At 41.0% G+C, this 17,680-nt stretch overlaps 1 protein-coding gene across 5 annotated transcripts in view; it reads left to right on the forward strand.

Moving 5' to 3' along the window:
* Positions 1–683: 683 nt before the first annotated feature.
* acot7 (acyl-CoA thioesterase 7) overlaps positions 684–17,680 on the forward strand; it is a 53,989-nt gene continuing 36,992 nt past the window's right edge. Inside the window, exons 1-7 of one of the 5 annotated variants that reach the window (XM_063891842.1) lie at positions 684–979; positions 6,652–6,769; positions 7,792–7,948; positions 16,237–16,328; positions 16,490–16,604; positions 17,210–17,224; positions 17,324–17,410. In XM_063891842.1, coding sequence (XP_063747912.1) covers positions 939–979; positions 6,652–6,769; positions 7,792–7,948; positions 16,237–16,328; positions 16,490–16,604; positions 17,210–17,224; positions 17,324–17,410 — 625 coding nt within the window. In that variant the 5' untranslated portion in view covers positions 684–938. Of the gene's footprint in view, positions 980–1,840; positions 2,052–4,700; positions 4,960–6,651; positions 6,770–7,791; positions 7,949–16,236; positions 16,329–16,489; positions 16,605–17,209; positions 17,225–17,323; positions 17,411–17,680 lie in introns of those variants that run through there. The other 4 variants (XM_063891833.1, XM_063891815.1, XM_063891850.1 and 1 more) reach the window with 4 other exon arrangements.

The following is a 17,680-nucleotide window of genomic DNA, read 5'->3' on the forward strand; positions in this document are numbered from 1 at the left end:
TGCAGCAAATGTTGTAAATATGTTGTATAATGAAAAATAAAACTACAATGTAGTTGTAATAAATTGTGTTGTATTTTCTTCACACTTCACATTTTCCTGAATTTGACACTATCAGTCTTTATGTAAGGAATCTTTAATGCACAGCCATGTTGAACAAGAAAGCATTATATAGTTGGCACACTTTAAACACAAGGAAAATGTGCCTTTTTCTGTATATTACAGGGACCTAATTCACAACAAAAACCAGACAGCAAAACGCACACACGAACCTATGTGTGATAAGATGCATTTTATTAAAAAGCAACTGAGCCTCCTTCCAACAATAGGATCATGGAAATTAAAGCATCTCCAGAATTTAAACTGGACCTTAGCGAATGACCATGCTAAACATTTTTCCTTATATGGATACTGTCTCTGTTTAATATACAAAAGCCCGTTAGACACAACTGTGAGGCAGATTGAACAGAACAAAAACCGTTAGTCTGTGACCTCGTGATGGATGTTGCGGTCAAACGCGCCCACAACTGGTATCACGAGACACTGCCCCTGCTCTTATTATCTTGGAGTGAATGCGGTCTCTGCTGCCCTCTTTTGACGCTTGTAGGTATCGACATGGTAATGGTGTCTAGTTCGGTTTCCAATTCATGTCTTACCCATTAGCTCTTTGGAAAGCACTGGCCACTACATGTTAGCTAAGTGGTTGTCTTTGAATACATTTTCCAAAACAATTTAGCCAAACACACGCTCTTTGCGTTTCTGTGAAGTCTAAGTACTTCTCCCACTGATGAGTCATTTTGTAAAGCAAGCAGACAGAGCAGCCGGCAGACACCGGAGGAGTCTGAACCCCCTTCACATCTCACAGGATCCCGCTGCAACACGAGACTAACAAAGCCCGAGAGCTCACCCTCATCATCATCATCGTCATCATCTCCACCAGCATGTCGGTAGTGCAGGCAGCATCCTCCCTTCAATTATGCAGGTAGGACGTTTGATACGACACTTTACATGTGCAAGCAGCCTTCACATGCTAATACGGTGCTGTGTTGAGCGACACATGACGAAAACAGCGCGGCTACCGGTGTACTTCCTCCCGGCTGATAACCAGATAATCCTCTTCGTGTTCTGTTACATTAGTACTGTGTTCTGCTGGTATTCGACCATGTCCCGTTTTGGATGATTAATTTGAAATAACGTGGTGTGATTTCCGGCTATCTAGGCTGTGGTCCCAGCAGAGGTGCAGTCAGTTATGTCGCATGTCGTATGATATGTGATGACCTCAACGCGGTTAGCACCGGTAAAACACACGCTTAAACTCCCAAGGACACATTAAGGTCGCCATCATTTCACTGAAAGTCTATTAAAAGTTGTATGTACTGGCGTGGGCTTTAATTATGATGTTCATCTGAATAGACTGTATGGTGAGAGACGGTATATTGCGTGTCCTTGAGCCTTAATGATCAATAGATAAATAAGGTAAAAGGAAGAGGAAGCAGTCAACTGTGTGTAATTCTGTGGTAATGACTGTTAACAATGAAAATACCTTTGCTATGAATCGGCTTCATTTCCCAGCAGCATGCATTGTTTGTTGTTCTTGTGCTCACCTGTAGGTGGAGCCAGATAGCTTTCTCCCAAAGAAAATCCATGTAAATTCCAGTGAAAACTACTCTTCACTGAAAGTTTTAGTTTTGTCGTAGTATACAAACGTCAGAACTAAAGATTTTGTTTGGATTCATAAAAAAAATATCCCCACAGTTTACCCAATAGCTTTAAATATCTCTAACCAGCAGCATATACTGTACGTAGGTTTGGGATGGAGCTGTCTGTGTATAATCAGTTGTGAGTGTATGACGAATACCTTTCTTACCTGGCAATGTAAGATTGCCAGGGTAAAACACAGCTTGATCCTGTGTGTGATTCAAAATCGCCCACACCTGTGTCCTTTCTTTGTGCTTTTTCGTGTTTTTGCTGATGGGAACTGGGACTGTAATGATGCCAAGACGTGCTTTTCGGAAACTAATTCACAGTTTATGGCACTTTTTTCCGCAACAGAGGTAAATTCGGTGTTGGTTTTCTGTGCTATGCAATTGTTTGTACTATGCAGTTGTTCATGGTAGTAGTATTCTTTTTTTTTTTTTAGATATTTGTAAGCCCTTCTTTAACATTTGTTGTTCTTATGGCATTAATTCTTAACAATGAGAATTCATGTGACATGATTGATAAATTGTTTTCCCAGTGCTCTTGTGAGGTTTACATCGGCGTTATGAAAGACTTTTTTGTGCTACACTGTATAAAATAGAAATGATCCATCTTTTTGGAAAGGAATGTTGTGAACAGAAATTAGGGGTTGTATAATCCTCACTTTTAAATCAATTTTGGAAACACCACTTGAGTATTTGTTGTTCTTTCCGTTGCCCTTCTTTAAAATATTATCAGTGGCTTTGCCTTTGTCCATGTCAGCTTGTTTGTTTATCGCCAGTTAGGTATTTATAAAACCTATTACTAGTTTTTATGTGGATTTCTTTTAACAGATGTGTTTTGTGGATTGTATAGCTGTTTGGGTTGTGGTCTTGGTCTATTATCTCTACTGTTGTTATAATTCTGGATTTCTTAGCTATTGTAGAACTTAAATCGTATGGACATTTGTTTTATGAAAAAGGAGAAATAAGGCACACTGTTTCTGAAAATGTTCGAACATAAGGATGCTCATAAGTGTACGTGGTACCAGAGCACCCTAGGCAGAAGGTCCATGATCGATTTTGTTATTGTATCATCGGACCTGAGGCCGCATGTTTTGGACACTCGGGTGAAGAGAGGGGCGGAGTTGTCAACTGATCACCATCTGGTGGTGAATTGGGTCGAGTGGCGGGGGAAGCCTCTGGACAGACCTGGTAAGCCCAAACGTGTAGTGCGGGTGAACTGGGAACGTCTGGAGGAGTCCCAAGTCCAGGAGGTCTTCAACTCACACCTCCGGCGGGGCTTTTCAGGCATCCCTGTGGAGGCTGGGGACATTGAACCAGAGTGGGCGGTGTTCAAAGCCTCTATTGCCGAAGCTGCGGCGGGGAGCTGTGGTCTCAAGGTCTTAGGTGCCTCAAGGGGCGGTAACCCTCGAACCTCGTGGTGGACACCGGTGGTCAGGGAAGCCGTCCGACTGAAGAAGGAGGCCTTCCGGGATATGTTATCCCTGGGTACTCCTGACGCAGTTGCAAGGTATCGACAGGCCCGAAGGGCAGCAGCCTCAGCCGTGGCCGAGGCAAAGCAGCGGGTGTGGGAGAAGTTCGGAGAAGCCATGGAGAAGGACTTTCGGTCGGCACCAAAGTTGTTCTGGAAAACTGTCCGACACCTCAGGAGGGGGAAGCAGGGAACCATCCAAGCTGTGTACAGTAAGGATGGGACGCTGTTGACCTCAACTGATAGTGTGTTAGGGCGGTGGAAGGAACACTTTGAGGAACTCCTGAATCCGACAACTCCACTCTCTATGTTAGAGGCGGAGCTGGAGTATGAAGGGGGATCAATTCCAATCTCACGGGGGGAAGTCACTGAGGTAGTTAAACAGCTCCACAGTGGCAAAGCCCCGGGGGTGGATGAGATCCGCCCAGAAATGCTGAAGGCTCTGGGTGTTGAGGGACTGTCATGGTTGACACGTCTCATCAACATTGCGTGGAAGTCGGAAACAGTACCGTGGCAGACCGGGGTGGTGGTTCCTCTTTTTTAATAGGGGGATCAGAGTTTGTGTGCCAATTACAGAGGCATCACATTACTCAGCCTCCCCGGGAAAGTTTACTCTAAGGTGCTGGAAAGGAGGGTCCGGCCGATTGTCGAACCTCAGATTGAAGAGGAACAATGCAGTTTTCGTCCTGGTCGTGGAATGACGGAACAGCTTTTCACTCTCGCAAGGATCCTGGAGGGGGCCTGGGAGTACGCTCATCCGGTCTACATGTGCTTTGTGGATTAGGAGAAGACGTATGACCGGGTTCCCAGGGAGAGCCAGAAGGCAAAGCTCTCTGTCTACCGGGCCATCTTCGTTCCTACCCTCACCTATGGTCATGAAGGATGGGTCATGACTGAAAGAACGAGATCGCGGATACAAGCGGCCGAAATGGGATTTCTCCGCAGGGTGGCTGGCATCTGCCTTAGGGATAAGGTGAGAAGTTCAGTCATCCATGAGGGACTCGGAGTAGAACCGCTGCTCTTTCGTGTTGAAAGGAGCCAGTTGAGGTGGTTCGGGCACCTAGTGAGGATGCCACCTGGGCGCCTCCCGAGGGAGGTGTTCCAGGCACGTCCAGCTGGGAAGAGACCGAGGGGTAGACCTAGGACCAGGTGGAGGGATTATATCTCTTCGCTGGCCTGGGAGCGCCTTGGAATCCCCCAGTCAGAGCTGGTTGATGTGGCCAGGGAAAGGAAAATTTGGGGCTCTCTGCTGGAGCTGTTACCTCCGCGACCCTGACGGAAAAGCGGGAGAAGATGGATGGATGGATGTTTCTGAAAATGAAGGACCCTTTTAAGGAAACTACAACTTCTAGTTTGTGTCTCTTGGCATCTACCCAGATAGGTTCCTGAGGTATTTGTTATTCTACCTGTCAGATGTGACACAGAGACCTAGGTGTGATGAAGGCACTTTTTCTGCTCAAACACTGTCTATTTTTGTATCAGTGGGTGTGTTGAGATCCTGTTTAACCAGTTGCGATACCTAAGGCGGGGTCACAGTTAACAGGATAACCACGTCACGGCCCAACATGTCAGAAGCTGTGAATGTTGAGATTATACAAAAGAGAAGTTGAACAGACAAAGAGTCAGTGAGGGAGGCAATATGCATTGCTTTAGACCTTCAAGCAGCAAACCAGCAGATGAGGTGGATAGGAGTGAGACAGCGGCGATGGTGGAGAAACGCCAGGCCATTCAGAGTCAGCAAGGCAGGGGAGATGTGAGTCCTCAGCAGGACTCTAAATATGAACTCAGCAGGTAGCACACACGCACACGCACACGCACACCAATCACACCATCTAGAAAATGTGTTGTCATAACAAGTTTATTTAAAATAACTAATAATAATTAGTACTTCCTTTTGGTTAATTTTTTTGTCTGAGATGTTTTGCCTGAACTGTTTTGAGGTTGTAGCTTGTGATGCCGTTAATTGGATTGCAATAAACGTCCATAAATGTTAATAATCATAATATTTATATGAATAAATGAAATATTTTAGATTTTACTGACTCATACCATGACAAACTGAAAAAAGTTAAATAAACAGCTGCCTCTCTATGTTTTCAACAGTAGTACTTATCACACTGTTTTAGTGTTATCAATAAAGGTTCCAGTCATTATGTGTGACATATAACGGTGTATTGCCGTGCTCTTGCTCTTTGCTTGATACCAGTGAATGCTTATTTTGTGTAGCAATGTACCATTTCCCCTCTGTCAACTTTCTTCTGACTCAGACTACTTTTTGAGGACGTTTTTCCAAAGAAGTCTGCCTTACTCTCTCATATATACAAGAAACTTAAATCATTACGTGTTGGCTGGAGTAGTCATTTTTTGATTGTTAATTATTTCCTTAAACAAAACATAAAGCGAGACGATAGCTCAATACACAATACAAACAGCCATCTTCCTGTATAATAAGGCTTTTCTAATGGTGTCAACATTTGGATTTTTTTGCTTTGTCCTGTTGGCCATATCCTGTAAAAAATCTGATTCTCAGGATTAGTATGTCTCAGTGCATACCTTCTGTGTGTGTGACAGTTGCGAATGTAAACTGATTATGTTACAACTGGTAAAACTAGTTTAAACCTTGCGAAATTGGAAACAGCTGATGTACGTGACCTTATGCTGCGCTGTCATTGGTAATGACATTAAAATATGTTATCCTCTAATAGACCTGCAGAGTACAGGCTGGAGTCAAAATATATGGAAAATGCTTCAGCCATAGATGTCCTTTCAACCCATGCGTGACTATCCAGAGGCACATCACCTTAGATATGTTCCTAGATATTTCTCCTGGCATTTGCAACAAACATAATCTGTTTATTAAATTATGGCTTTTCAGAAAATGTTTCAACGAGTGGTAGACCTTATTATGCAATTTTATACTCTTACCTCACTTCATTTTGTAGGGTAATGTTCTACTTTTTAGTGCACAACATTTGTTTTACAGAATTAGTTACTAGCTATTGTGCAGGATTAAGTTCACTGTACAAAATATGAATAAGCTAATACATTATGATATATCATTAGTGGCTAAGGTACCTGGTGGTGTATAAAATAGTAAAAAAAACACAAATACCAGCTGCAACACTCAAGTGATGACCGCGTTAATGATCCATTAATTATAATACGTTAGTATGTATAATGTAAAGGATTCCTAAATGTGCCATACTACATAGTGAGTGCTTTCACTTCTATTACTTTGGATATATATTTATGATAATGAGAGTCGTAGAACCATAGTTCAACAATGTTGCACTTTACGACTGCTTCTTCCTTTTCTACTACTGTGAAAGGTGCATTTATATGGGACAGTTAGCACATTTTGTCTTCACATTTATGGAATGATAGTACAATTATTTCAGAAAAGATTCCAATAACTCCTTCAACAATGTTGAAATCCTACCATCCCATCCACAGTCATGCTAATTAAGCCTCTCTTCACTGCAGGATCATGCGGCCAGATGACGCCAACATTGTGGGCAATGTCCACGGTGGCACCATCCTCAAGATGATCGAGGAAGCAGGTTGCATCGTGGGCACGCGGCACTGCAACACACAAAACGGGGTAAGAGACAACAGCAGAGCATACCCTAAACTGTTTTATTGTGGACAGTATTGTGCATGTTCAATACTAAGAGTTTGTTTCTAAAAATTGAGTAAACAGTAATATGACAGACTCAAGAAATAAATTATTATCATTATTTACATCTACCCCCTCTTTGATAAGTATGGAAAATTAGGCAAATGATGAACATTCAAAGGGAGAAAAATCTCTGGTTGTTCCTCTCTCCAGCGTGTGATGGATAGATTGCTTTGGTTTAAGGGATTTAGAGCTTAAAAGCTACAGTACAAATGCCTTTGGGAACATTTAATGTTAATTAACTCATTGTTTGCCTGGCATCTTTTATTTCCAAACTGCATGGCAGCATTACTTTTGTTTTTCTTCAGTTTTAGATGACCCAGATTTGTCTTGATTTGACTTTTCACCTGGCGAACTTTAACCGACTTTTAAATTGCATCATCTCGATTGTCTTTAAACGTAGAGCAATGTGATTATATCTTGCTGATGTCTCGCTCTACATTGTTCAGATAAGATGTTCAGAATTCTATCTTCCCTCTTCACAATAATAACACCATACGAAATGTTCAAAGTTTGGGTCAACAGGATTTTAATCTGGTGTCTGCAATTCTTTGATTGTGAAATATTAAACATTTCTTACAGCCTATATAAAGTGCAAATAACTGTTCAGCCTGTTTTGAACAGTTACTCCATGAAATTACACTTCACTTAAAAACAAACCTGTGTAAACCAGAAGGAAGTTTATCATTCATCATTATCGGTGCCTGATAAGCTTCTCTCTGACCTGGCTCCTATTCAAATGAAAAGAATAATACATATGTTAAATAATGTTAGATTTTTCCACTCCTGCTTCTTCACCTTTACTCTTACTTAGAACTAGGGCAGTTAGAGTAAGAATGTTTTTTTTTAGTCAAACGCAAAACATGTCAAATGATTGCTAATGTATTTTATTTTGTATGTTTGTACAATTTCTTTAGAAGTCTAAGTTTGCATTTTCTTCTTTCTAGGACCGTTGTATGGCTGCTCTGGTTCGGGTGGAGAAGACAGAGTTCCTGTTACCTGTGTTCATTGGCGAGGTGGCCCACGTCACTGCTGAGATCACTTACACCTCGAAGCACTCCCTGGAGGTGCAGGTCAAAGTCATGGCTGAGAACATCCTCACAGGTGACATTTGAGTCTCTTACCGCAGACGCATACCACATAGTAAAGATCAGGCATTCCTTTACCTGTTCGACAATATGTTTATATGACTAATGAACCTAAAGGTGCTTAATTATAGAAGTGCCTTTGGTTATATAAGTATTATTATGAATGCTGTTGCACTTCGGGTAAGAATATAATGAATTTAAAGGAGATTTTATATTTGATCTAAATGATTTTGTTGTACCTGCCACTTCACCTACGCAGCAGTGTTCACCTTTAGCCTCTTTTTCACCCCCATCCCTGCAGAGGAGAAAAACGAATGACAGACATTCAGGTCCACGTGTCTCCACATGCAGGAAGACAGATAAAACACAATCATGCAAACATAAGCAAATACTTTCCACATACCTACCATATTTGCAATAATAACTAGAGCGGCAAAAAAGGCAAACAAATCAAAGTCCGGAGACATGGTGGATGCTATTATGTGTTCTTTTAGTTGTAGTTTAGGATTTTGTGTTGTTCAAAATCAAGTGGTCTCTTAAAGACTGTTTCTGTGTCTTCAGAACCTGCAATATTAAATGCACATGTGGTCAAGTCAAAACCCAGCTTGTTTTAGCTGTAGAAATTACCCAAATGTCCATCAGTATGTTTGGGGTTAAACCATATGCTGATTCATTTTTAACTCAACACTTGTTCTCACAGTGATTTAAGGCTTTAGAAGGCTCAGATCACTTTAATCATTACCAAAGGTTTAAATATGTTCAATCTTATGTAGGCAGCATAAGTGTCAAACTAATGTACATTTGTATAATTACATTTAAAACATCTGCTGCAATTAATTTGAACCGAGCAGGTAACTATCTGACAAACTCAAATGATATATTAATAGCAACATGTATTCTTCCAATGCAGCAGCATGAGTCCAGCACATGGCGAAATGTCATTCACCATCCCAGACTTAAATATTTGAATGATTTTTCACATAATTAACATAGGTGATTGACAAGAATTTGGATAAACATGTATGTGGGATATATATGTAGTTTTTAAAAATGCTGTAAAAGTGTATAATCATTAATCAAACCCAATCATGATTGTATAAAGTCTAAATTGCCCAAACGCAGTGAATTTCACTTAACACTGAGTCCTGTAATGTCAGTGACCTCCATGTGATGTTCTGCTGTTTGGCATGTAGAGGGCAGCAGACAAAAAGTAACAGCTCTGAGAAGCATGAAAGATGAAACACTGCCTTCATGAGGCGCTGCACTACTGCTGTGACAGGGGAATAGAAAACTAAGAGCCATGTAGATTTCCAGTTTCAGAATGTTTGCCAAGCGATGCGCTCTGTAATTCTAGTTTATTATTAAGGTATGTGCACATTAAATGCACACTATGTACACTTAAAAGCATCTGCACACACACACACACACACACACACACACACACACACACACACACACACACACACACACACACACACACACACACACACACACACACACACACACACACACACACACACCAGAGTCCCTCGTGTAAAGACGTAGGGAGGATCACATTGGGCTGACCTAGCGCTATCTGTGAACCTTTAAATGCCAGTGGCAGCAGTGATGCACAGCCTGTCTGTAACAACCATGTGATGTGCTGACCGTACTGTAACTGCTTTAATTCATGTCAACAGTACAGATGATGTCTTACTGATTAACACACACAAGCACAATATATCACGATGATGCTGATGTGAATGAGTTTTAGTAGCCAAAATAGAGTTTCTTAACAAGGAAACTTGCTTGTGTGTTTGTTTTCATTTTTTTAAGGACTTTGTAGTTTGGAGATCATTTGGCATCAGAAGAACCTGTCTATCTTCAAGAGAGTAAAAGACAGGATGAGGGAGTGAGAAAGAGAGACAGATGTGAGGCGGACTGACATATTGAGAGGGAAAACAATAGTCGATAGGGGGTAAAAGAGGAAGAAAGAGTGAAACTAGGAAGAGATAGAAAGAAGGATGAAGGAAAGGAGGTATGAGAAACAAAAGAAGTATCCCCTAGACAGCCGTTGCCCTAGCAACAAGCTTGTACTGGTTGGTTGGCTGGTTGCTGGGCTGGAAGCAGGTTGACGGAGGCGGAGGCAGAGATATGAGATGACAGGTGGAGAGCAGCGTACATACATACAGGCATCAGTCCGGACAGCCCGTTACAGCAAAGGGCCGCTCGGGAAGGACCCCGAGGAGGGGAGATCAGGAAGAGAGAGCTGAACAGAAAACTGTCAGTGTTTGGTTTGTTGCACATAACCGGATTTATGGTTCATTGATCCAGGGTTTATTCCTAGGTTTTATATTGTTTAGGAAATGGGCAAAAACAATGTTCCAAAAAAAATTCTGTCTTGTAGACCTCACTTTATTTCCCAAGATATACCGATTAACTTGTAATATATATCAGATATTTGCATATTAATAAGCATATTTTACTTCCTTTTTATTAATTTTCATGGTCATGGTTATACATGGTCCCCATATTAGCATTTTATGTAAACTAGGGGTTGTAGATTATACAATACAGCTTTATTGGTAAATCACTTTAAACTTCCCTGACCAAAAGTGGTGTACAGGCAAATTAATACATTAATAAAAGTCAAAAGTCAAACAGCTCAGCTCAAAAACCATAATATACATACAAATAAAAAGGTAAAAACAAAAATAAACAAGAATAAAACTAATGAATATATTCTGTGAGCATAAAGTGATGCAGCCTCATTCTCAGCTCCACAATTCAATCATATCTTTCTGTTTGATTTTGAGTGCTTTTCATACTTAAGAAATATTGGTGTAGTTCAGTGTCAGGGCAGTGTGGGTGTCCCGTAGAAGAGCGTAGCTTCAGCTTAAGTCGAGAGCAGGTGAGTTCCTCTGGGACAGCAGACTCTGGAGGCTGCTAGAGCCAAACACAACATCTGCTCAAATGACCTGTTAGCTATTTAACACCATTATTTACATCAAATATTAAACATCTATCCCAATCTGACAAATACCAGTACAAAATAATATTATCCAGTCTAGTGTAGGGGGAGCGGATACAGTTTATTTCTTTAATAAATAAATACAGGCAGCTCCAACATTAAAAGGAGATTCTGAGAAGGTGCAACTTGGTGGTCTATTAGGTCACAGCTATAGGAAGTAGGTCATGTGTTTGACGGTGTTTGGTTGAATTGACACAGCTGCTACCCAGGTTAGTTTAGATCTGTGTGTTTTTCTTCCATTTTGTGTGGTGCACATTTGTGACATGTATGTAAATGCACAGTGGGTGCATCTGTGCTGTATACTTGCATGTGTGCGCATGGGTATGTGAGTGTGATTTCATCAGTGTTTGGCCCTTTAAAAGGTTCCTGCGGGGCTGAGGGGGAGGAGAAGATAACGGGAGCAGACATTATTTGCTTCTGTCATGTCGGGTTAGCGTCAGGCCTCACACACTGTGGCCCAGTCAGACACGGACGCCAAGTGGATGTACCTGCACACATGTACAGACACACACACATGCGTTGTGTAGGGATGAGCAGCGTGCACGCACAGCCTGAAATGCACACATATTCTGCATTGAAAAGTCACACACCTACATGTTCTCACACCCACACAGACGCACACTTAACACACACACGTCCCTTCTTTCTAAAACAACTGTCATACTGAGGAAGGGGTTTTATATGTTCATGGCTTAATGTTTTCCAAGGCAAAACATTGATAGATGGCTTGGACAGGAACGCAGAAGCGGAAATGTTACTGTTTGTTTGCAGACTTGCATCTGTGATTGATATTATTATGCACCTTGTGTACATTTGAACGTCTGCGTTTGTGCAGCCATGCATGTTTACAACTTTACGTAATAAACCTTGCATGCTGTGTGTACTGCGACACTATGTTGATTACACTCTGTGTGCATGAATCTTTGTGTTTATGCATTCATGTTTATTTCACGTGTGTGTTGGGGGAGGAGGCAAGCACCCAGGTTCTACAGTCAGTCAGGCAGCATCTTGTCAGGCAGGCCTCAGTCACGCCCCCCCAGGGGAAGGCTGCCTACTGTGGGCACGAGCCGTGATGATTGTACCCGCTTGGGGGATTGCACATGCGCACTTTAATACACAAAGACCCACACACATAGCACTCACAGATTTGCATTTTACCATGTATGTAAAACGTGCGTATAAATACACATTAATACCTGGCAAACTGCACAAAGCACACTGAGATCCTGCATGATGAATATGGATCCAGGTTAGGGAGCCCTTAGACACTTACACACACACATACACACACACACATACACACACATACACACATACACACACACACACACACACACACACACACACACACACACACACACACACACACACACACACACACACACACACACACACACACACACACACACACACACACACACACACACACACATGCATATACAGAGCTGAGAGCAATGCATTGTGGGATGAGGCTTAAAATAAGCATGACAGTTCCTTCCATGACCCTGGTGGGTCACACAACTGTATATACTAAGGAGTGCTACAGACACAGTAATATTGTTCTGGTTTAATATTTAGGTGTGAACAATCCTGCTTTCTTACATTACTCATTTTCCCCATTATTAACACCCTCAGCAGGAGAAATAGGATGTGTCATGTTTATGATGATGATCTATAACAAAATTATTGGAACATTTAATGAATGATAAAAATGAATGAATTCAAATAAAATACTGGAAGACCTTTAACAATTACAAATGGGGCGGGTTTGACTTTTAGAGCACAGAACAATTTCCTGAGGGCATGACTGATGTCTGTAACACGACAGACAACACCGCAACAGATTAAAGGTCATTTGAGTACAACAGGAAATTGTGTTTATGTAGAATCACTCAGTAATCCTTCAATTGTGGCACAAATATGCTGTGAAGCATACAACGACTATTGGATATTCCTTTTTAGAATATAAATGCTCCTTCCCAAAACTCCACTCCTGGCATGATTTAATCTCTTCATGTCAGGCTGTGAGATCCCACAGTGAGTCTGTAGTGAAGTTGAAAGTAATCGAGTCTTGGCTCAGCACAACAGAAAATCTGTGGTTTTGATCAAGAGGATCAAGTACTAAAAAGTCCTCACTGCACTGTCTCTGATTCCGGGACATTGTGTTCAGGAAGGAGAAAAGAAAACAAGGGACATTTTTTTCTTCTCAGAAGATAAATGAAGGGTAGAGGCCAAGAGTCAAGGGGGGAACGGAGGGGTGTAACAGTGTAGTACAGTGATAGGTAAAAGATCTAGATGAGGGCAAAGTGGACAGAAAGAGAAGGAGCAGGTGGAGAAAGAGCAGTTAAAAGGAGGAGGACCGGAACAACAAGAGAACTTATCAGAGTTCAGACTGAAATTGGGGGCTGTTTAAAGGACAGATAATGTGCATTTAAGAAATTTCAAGAATGGTTTGAAGTAGTGATTGATGCCTAAACTTAGATTAAAGAGGATTGGATGATGCATAAGTAGTGCTGGAGGGATGTTTCTCCCACTTAAGCGCCCATGTGAACACTCAAATCAGTACCCAAAAATGCTCTGATTATAATTAAATATGACAGCGCATAGTGTTTGAGAATCCTACTGCCTATCATAAAAAAGCAGAGTACGTCAGATGTCTCAGGCTGCTTGGCTGGCTATGTTTGTCCCGTAATGAGTCGGATATTGAAGGTCTGGCTGTGGTTTGCACTGTTGCTTGTGTGTTTTATTACTGCGTATGCTTAAGTGTTGTCAGTTTGCTGACATAATACTCCTGTAAAATCCTACATGACACAGGAAATTGTCTTCTTGCACGTGCATACACTCCAGGCACTGCTGTACCAATGCAACTTCACTTAAAACATATTCAACTATTTGTGCCATTTGTCTCAGCTGTCATCATAGCTGCTAGAGCTGCTGTCAAATGATCTTGAAAAACCACATACAAAGTCACTGCGCAAATAAGCGTTTTTATTGGGATTTGTGCAATCGAGTGTGGAATTTTTGAGGAGCAGATTTGTGGAGCTTGTGTTTAGGGTGGATGCATCCAAACCTTTGTATTCCCTTATTCTTTAATGCTAACTAATCAAGCCAGCTGTCCGCCCTGCTCGTTGAAACCTCTGAATTTAGTTTTTATAATCACAAAGAAATCAACGCATACAGTACGGTATATCCATCTCTCTGTGTTGATCCATTGAATCTACAGCTAATTTACAACAGAAAGTAAATTAATGAGATGACTTGGCCTATTTTAGTAGCTTTTCTGTTGAAAAAATGTGGATACTGCACACAAGATAAGTAATAATATGTGCTTTAAGTACTGTGAAGGAAAAAAGCGTACATTCAAAACAATAACATGGTCAAACATTGACATTGTCTTCATTTGATGCAGAGGGATTTGAAACCCAAAGCCAGGTCCCTCGTTACATTCTGGTCAAAAAGGTTGTCAGTCGGACTGGGATTGCTTCTTAGTCGGCCGGTTCATTCCAGTGCTTCCCCCTCCCTCACTCCTCCTCTTCCTCCCTCCATGCTAAACACTTAAAAGGTCCACCAGGAGCTAATAATAGACTGGAGTCACTCTGTCTTGGTAAAGTCAAGGATATGTAAATATGCCTTTCTGCTGTGGGCAGCTTCCTGGTTGCTGGCAAGGGCGGGAGCCAATGTGAGAGGGGGGAGGAGAGAAGCACGGTCGGCATGGAAACGCGGCCTGGTTGTCTGCACGGTTTTAACTCTGGTGTAAAATGCAAATGTTATTACCCAAGAGTAGCCTGCTATAAGCCTCTGCTCCCACTCTCTTCTCTTAACTTCACATTTCCTGCTATAAAGTCCCCACATTCTTAACTGCTGATCACACAGTAGTCACACATTTCTCTTCATTTATGAGATGTCCTATTTCTATATCAATTTAAATGCATGAATCTGTTTATAAGCCTTATCCACATCAACAGAGACACACCCACCCACCAAACTCATCAGTGGTTTCAGCCACATTAATAGCTTTTAACAATATAAGACAGTTATTTCATTTGAACCTGCTGGCCACAGTGCGCTCTTTAATCTGTGCGCCTCCCTTGTGGGCCATAACAACACAACCTCAAAATAGCCCCCCCCCTCCCCCCCTCTGTTAGCGAGTTAAGAGAAAAAAGTGTAAGCAGAAAAGAACAGATATTGCTATGGCAACCTCTCTCCCTGATTGCTATGAGATGTGATTTCCACGAATTTAGTCCTCTGATCTTCTGGGTGAAGGCAGAGCTAATACGTCCAACCAACACAACCTTTCATGTACTATATGAAGGCATATGGAAATATCTGACCATATGTCTTTTCTCGGAAAGAGGCATGCATGTTCTTCAGCCCTCAATGATGAAGAGGCTTTTTATTCACAAAAGAGGAAAATGTGAGGAATTAAATGTGTTTTTGCAAGATATTCACAATATTTTGAAACATTAAAATGAGGAAAGTACTCAAATATTAAAGCATTGTTTACTGCCCTTAAGGACTTTCTTGTTACCAATAGTCAATCATTTTAGTTTGCCCCATAGATTTGCTTGGATCCTAATCCTATAAAAAAGGATTTAAGCAGTACAAATGAGTTTTGAGTAAAGAACATGGTCATTTTTTGAGGATGACCTACGGATAGAGGTTGAAATAATAACAGTCACTTATTATAGAATTGACTCAATCCAATATTTTCATCTTCATCACCAAAAATTGTTCAGAAACCAAAACTTTGTGCGTCTGTATATTTTAGCAGTTGACACTTTATTGGGACATATCTTTGTGTCAACAGCCAAAGACAAATATCTTCACTAAGATTTTAAATAGCCAGTTGCCATTGTATTTCATTCATTTCATAATGACAACGTGAAAATGCAGAAAGTTCAGGATGGGGGGGATTATGCTAAACGTTGCGCTAACCGAGGGACTGCATCTAGTGGATGTGAGCTTGTGTTCTGAATAGACGTGAATGACTGTCTCTGAACAAAGTCTTCATTTGTTTTCTGCTTCTTTGTCTGTAGAAGAAAGACTAATCTTCAGCGGTGCTAGCTGATTTGTTATAAAATGGATAGACTTTAATGGGACAGTTAATAAAAGTGTTTAGCAACAACATTTGAAAATTGTTTGTGCCATTGTTACTTAATTTAAAAGACATGTCAAACAAACTGGTTTCTCATTGGTTTATTGTCACTTGACAATAGTGTGTTGTTTTATTTGGGAGAAGAATTAGTACAATTCCTGATTGACATTTTTTGAAACATTTCAACCTGTGATTGCAGGTGCCAAAAAGCTGGCCAACAAGGCAGCGCTGTGGTACGTCCCCTGCTCTCTGAAGAACGTCGAAAAGATCATGGATGTGCCACCCATCAAAGTACGTAGCACCTTGGTTGCTCACTTTGACACTTGTTCTTGCCGTTTTTAACAGTCCACTTCAGTTGTCTTGAATGTCGATGTGATAAACTCTACTTAAATGTAGTATTTGAGTGGGTGTGTCCACCTGTGCACATATTCATGTGTTTACTTTGTCTGTAGTACGCCAGTGCAGAACAAGAAGAGATGGGCAGGCAGCGCTATGAGGTTCAGAAGCTGGAGAGACTGGAGACAAAGGCGAGGATTGATGAGGTGGTGCCACTTCCACCCAACCCAGGTAACCTCCTACACTAAAGACCTCAAATCAAATCCTGAAATGCAGTTACCATCAATTTAAATCTGAGCTGTAGATAATGCTTTTGCTCTCATGAGGACAGATAGACATCGCAAATAATAGCTGAAATTATTTTCTCTTACGATTGATGCTAACGTTGTTGTTGAAAGTGGCGTTATGCTGTAGGTGCAGGTGCACGTTCTGAAACACCATTACTTAACATAGAGGCCCTTTTCAGATCAATTGAAGCCCGAATTATTATATGAATTATATAATTATATAAATAAGGTGTAGTTGTTGTAGTAACAGGAGCTCTAAGTTTCCATCCTTAAATAAACCCAGTTAGTTCTCAAGCTGTTGGTGGAGATCCTCAGACAGTATATTTTAATGAGCATGGATGTGACATAAAAAAGGAAACCAAATCTGAACAACTTTTTGAGTCATATGTTTTCTGACAGAAGTAGCACACAAAACCTTACCTATTTTGTTGTTTCAAAGTTTGTGGGTTGGTAGGCAATCCAGATACCCAAAGTAAAAATGAATCCAATCGTTGTGATAGTAACATTGATATCTAATTCTGTAATTTTATCATGTTCACTCAAACGTAGAGGATCAACCAAAAGGTATGTTAACGTTCTCTGCAGGCTGCAAGTCATTACAGTATATTTCTCAATGCAAAAACAGTTTTTTCACATTGCTTTGCTGTGTGCCTTTCATTGCAGAACAACACACAGTTGCTTTCAGCCAGTCCAGTCTGATCCATTTGGTGGGCCCTTCTGACTGCACGATAGATAACTACGTTCATGGAGGTGAGTCAAACTGTTACTTTAAATTCAAGGTTGAGCAGACTTTGTCTGTAATGGAGATTTGTGGGAAACAACATTAAAAGACAAACAGCAGTGTCCATTGGTAATTGTTCCCCTGTTAATATTTCAAGGATATTAATAACCTTTCCAAAAACACTGAAAACCCCTTGAGATTCCCTTATAAAATGTTAAAAAGAACACAATTCTTGAGAGTGAAATGGGTCAGGTACCAGTCCCATTTGATGTCTTTGCTACGTCTTGAATATGCTATAA

This window comes from Eleginops maclovinus, chromosome 1 (genome assembly GCF_036324505.1).
Source record: "Eleginops maclovinus isolate JMC-PN-2008 ecotype Puerto Natales chromosome 1, JC_Emac_rtc_rv5, whole genome shotgun sequence".
Lineage (NCBI taxonomy): Eukaryota > Metazoa > Chordata > Actinopteri > Perciformes > Eleginopidae > Eleginops > Eleginops maclovinus.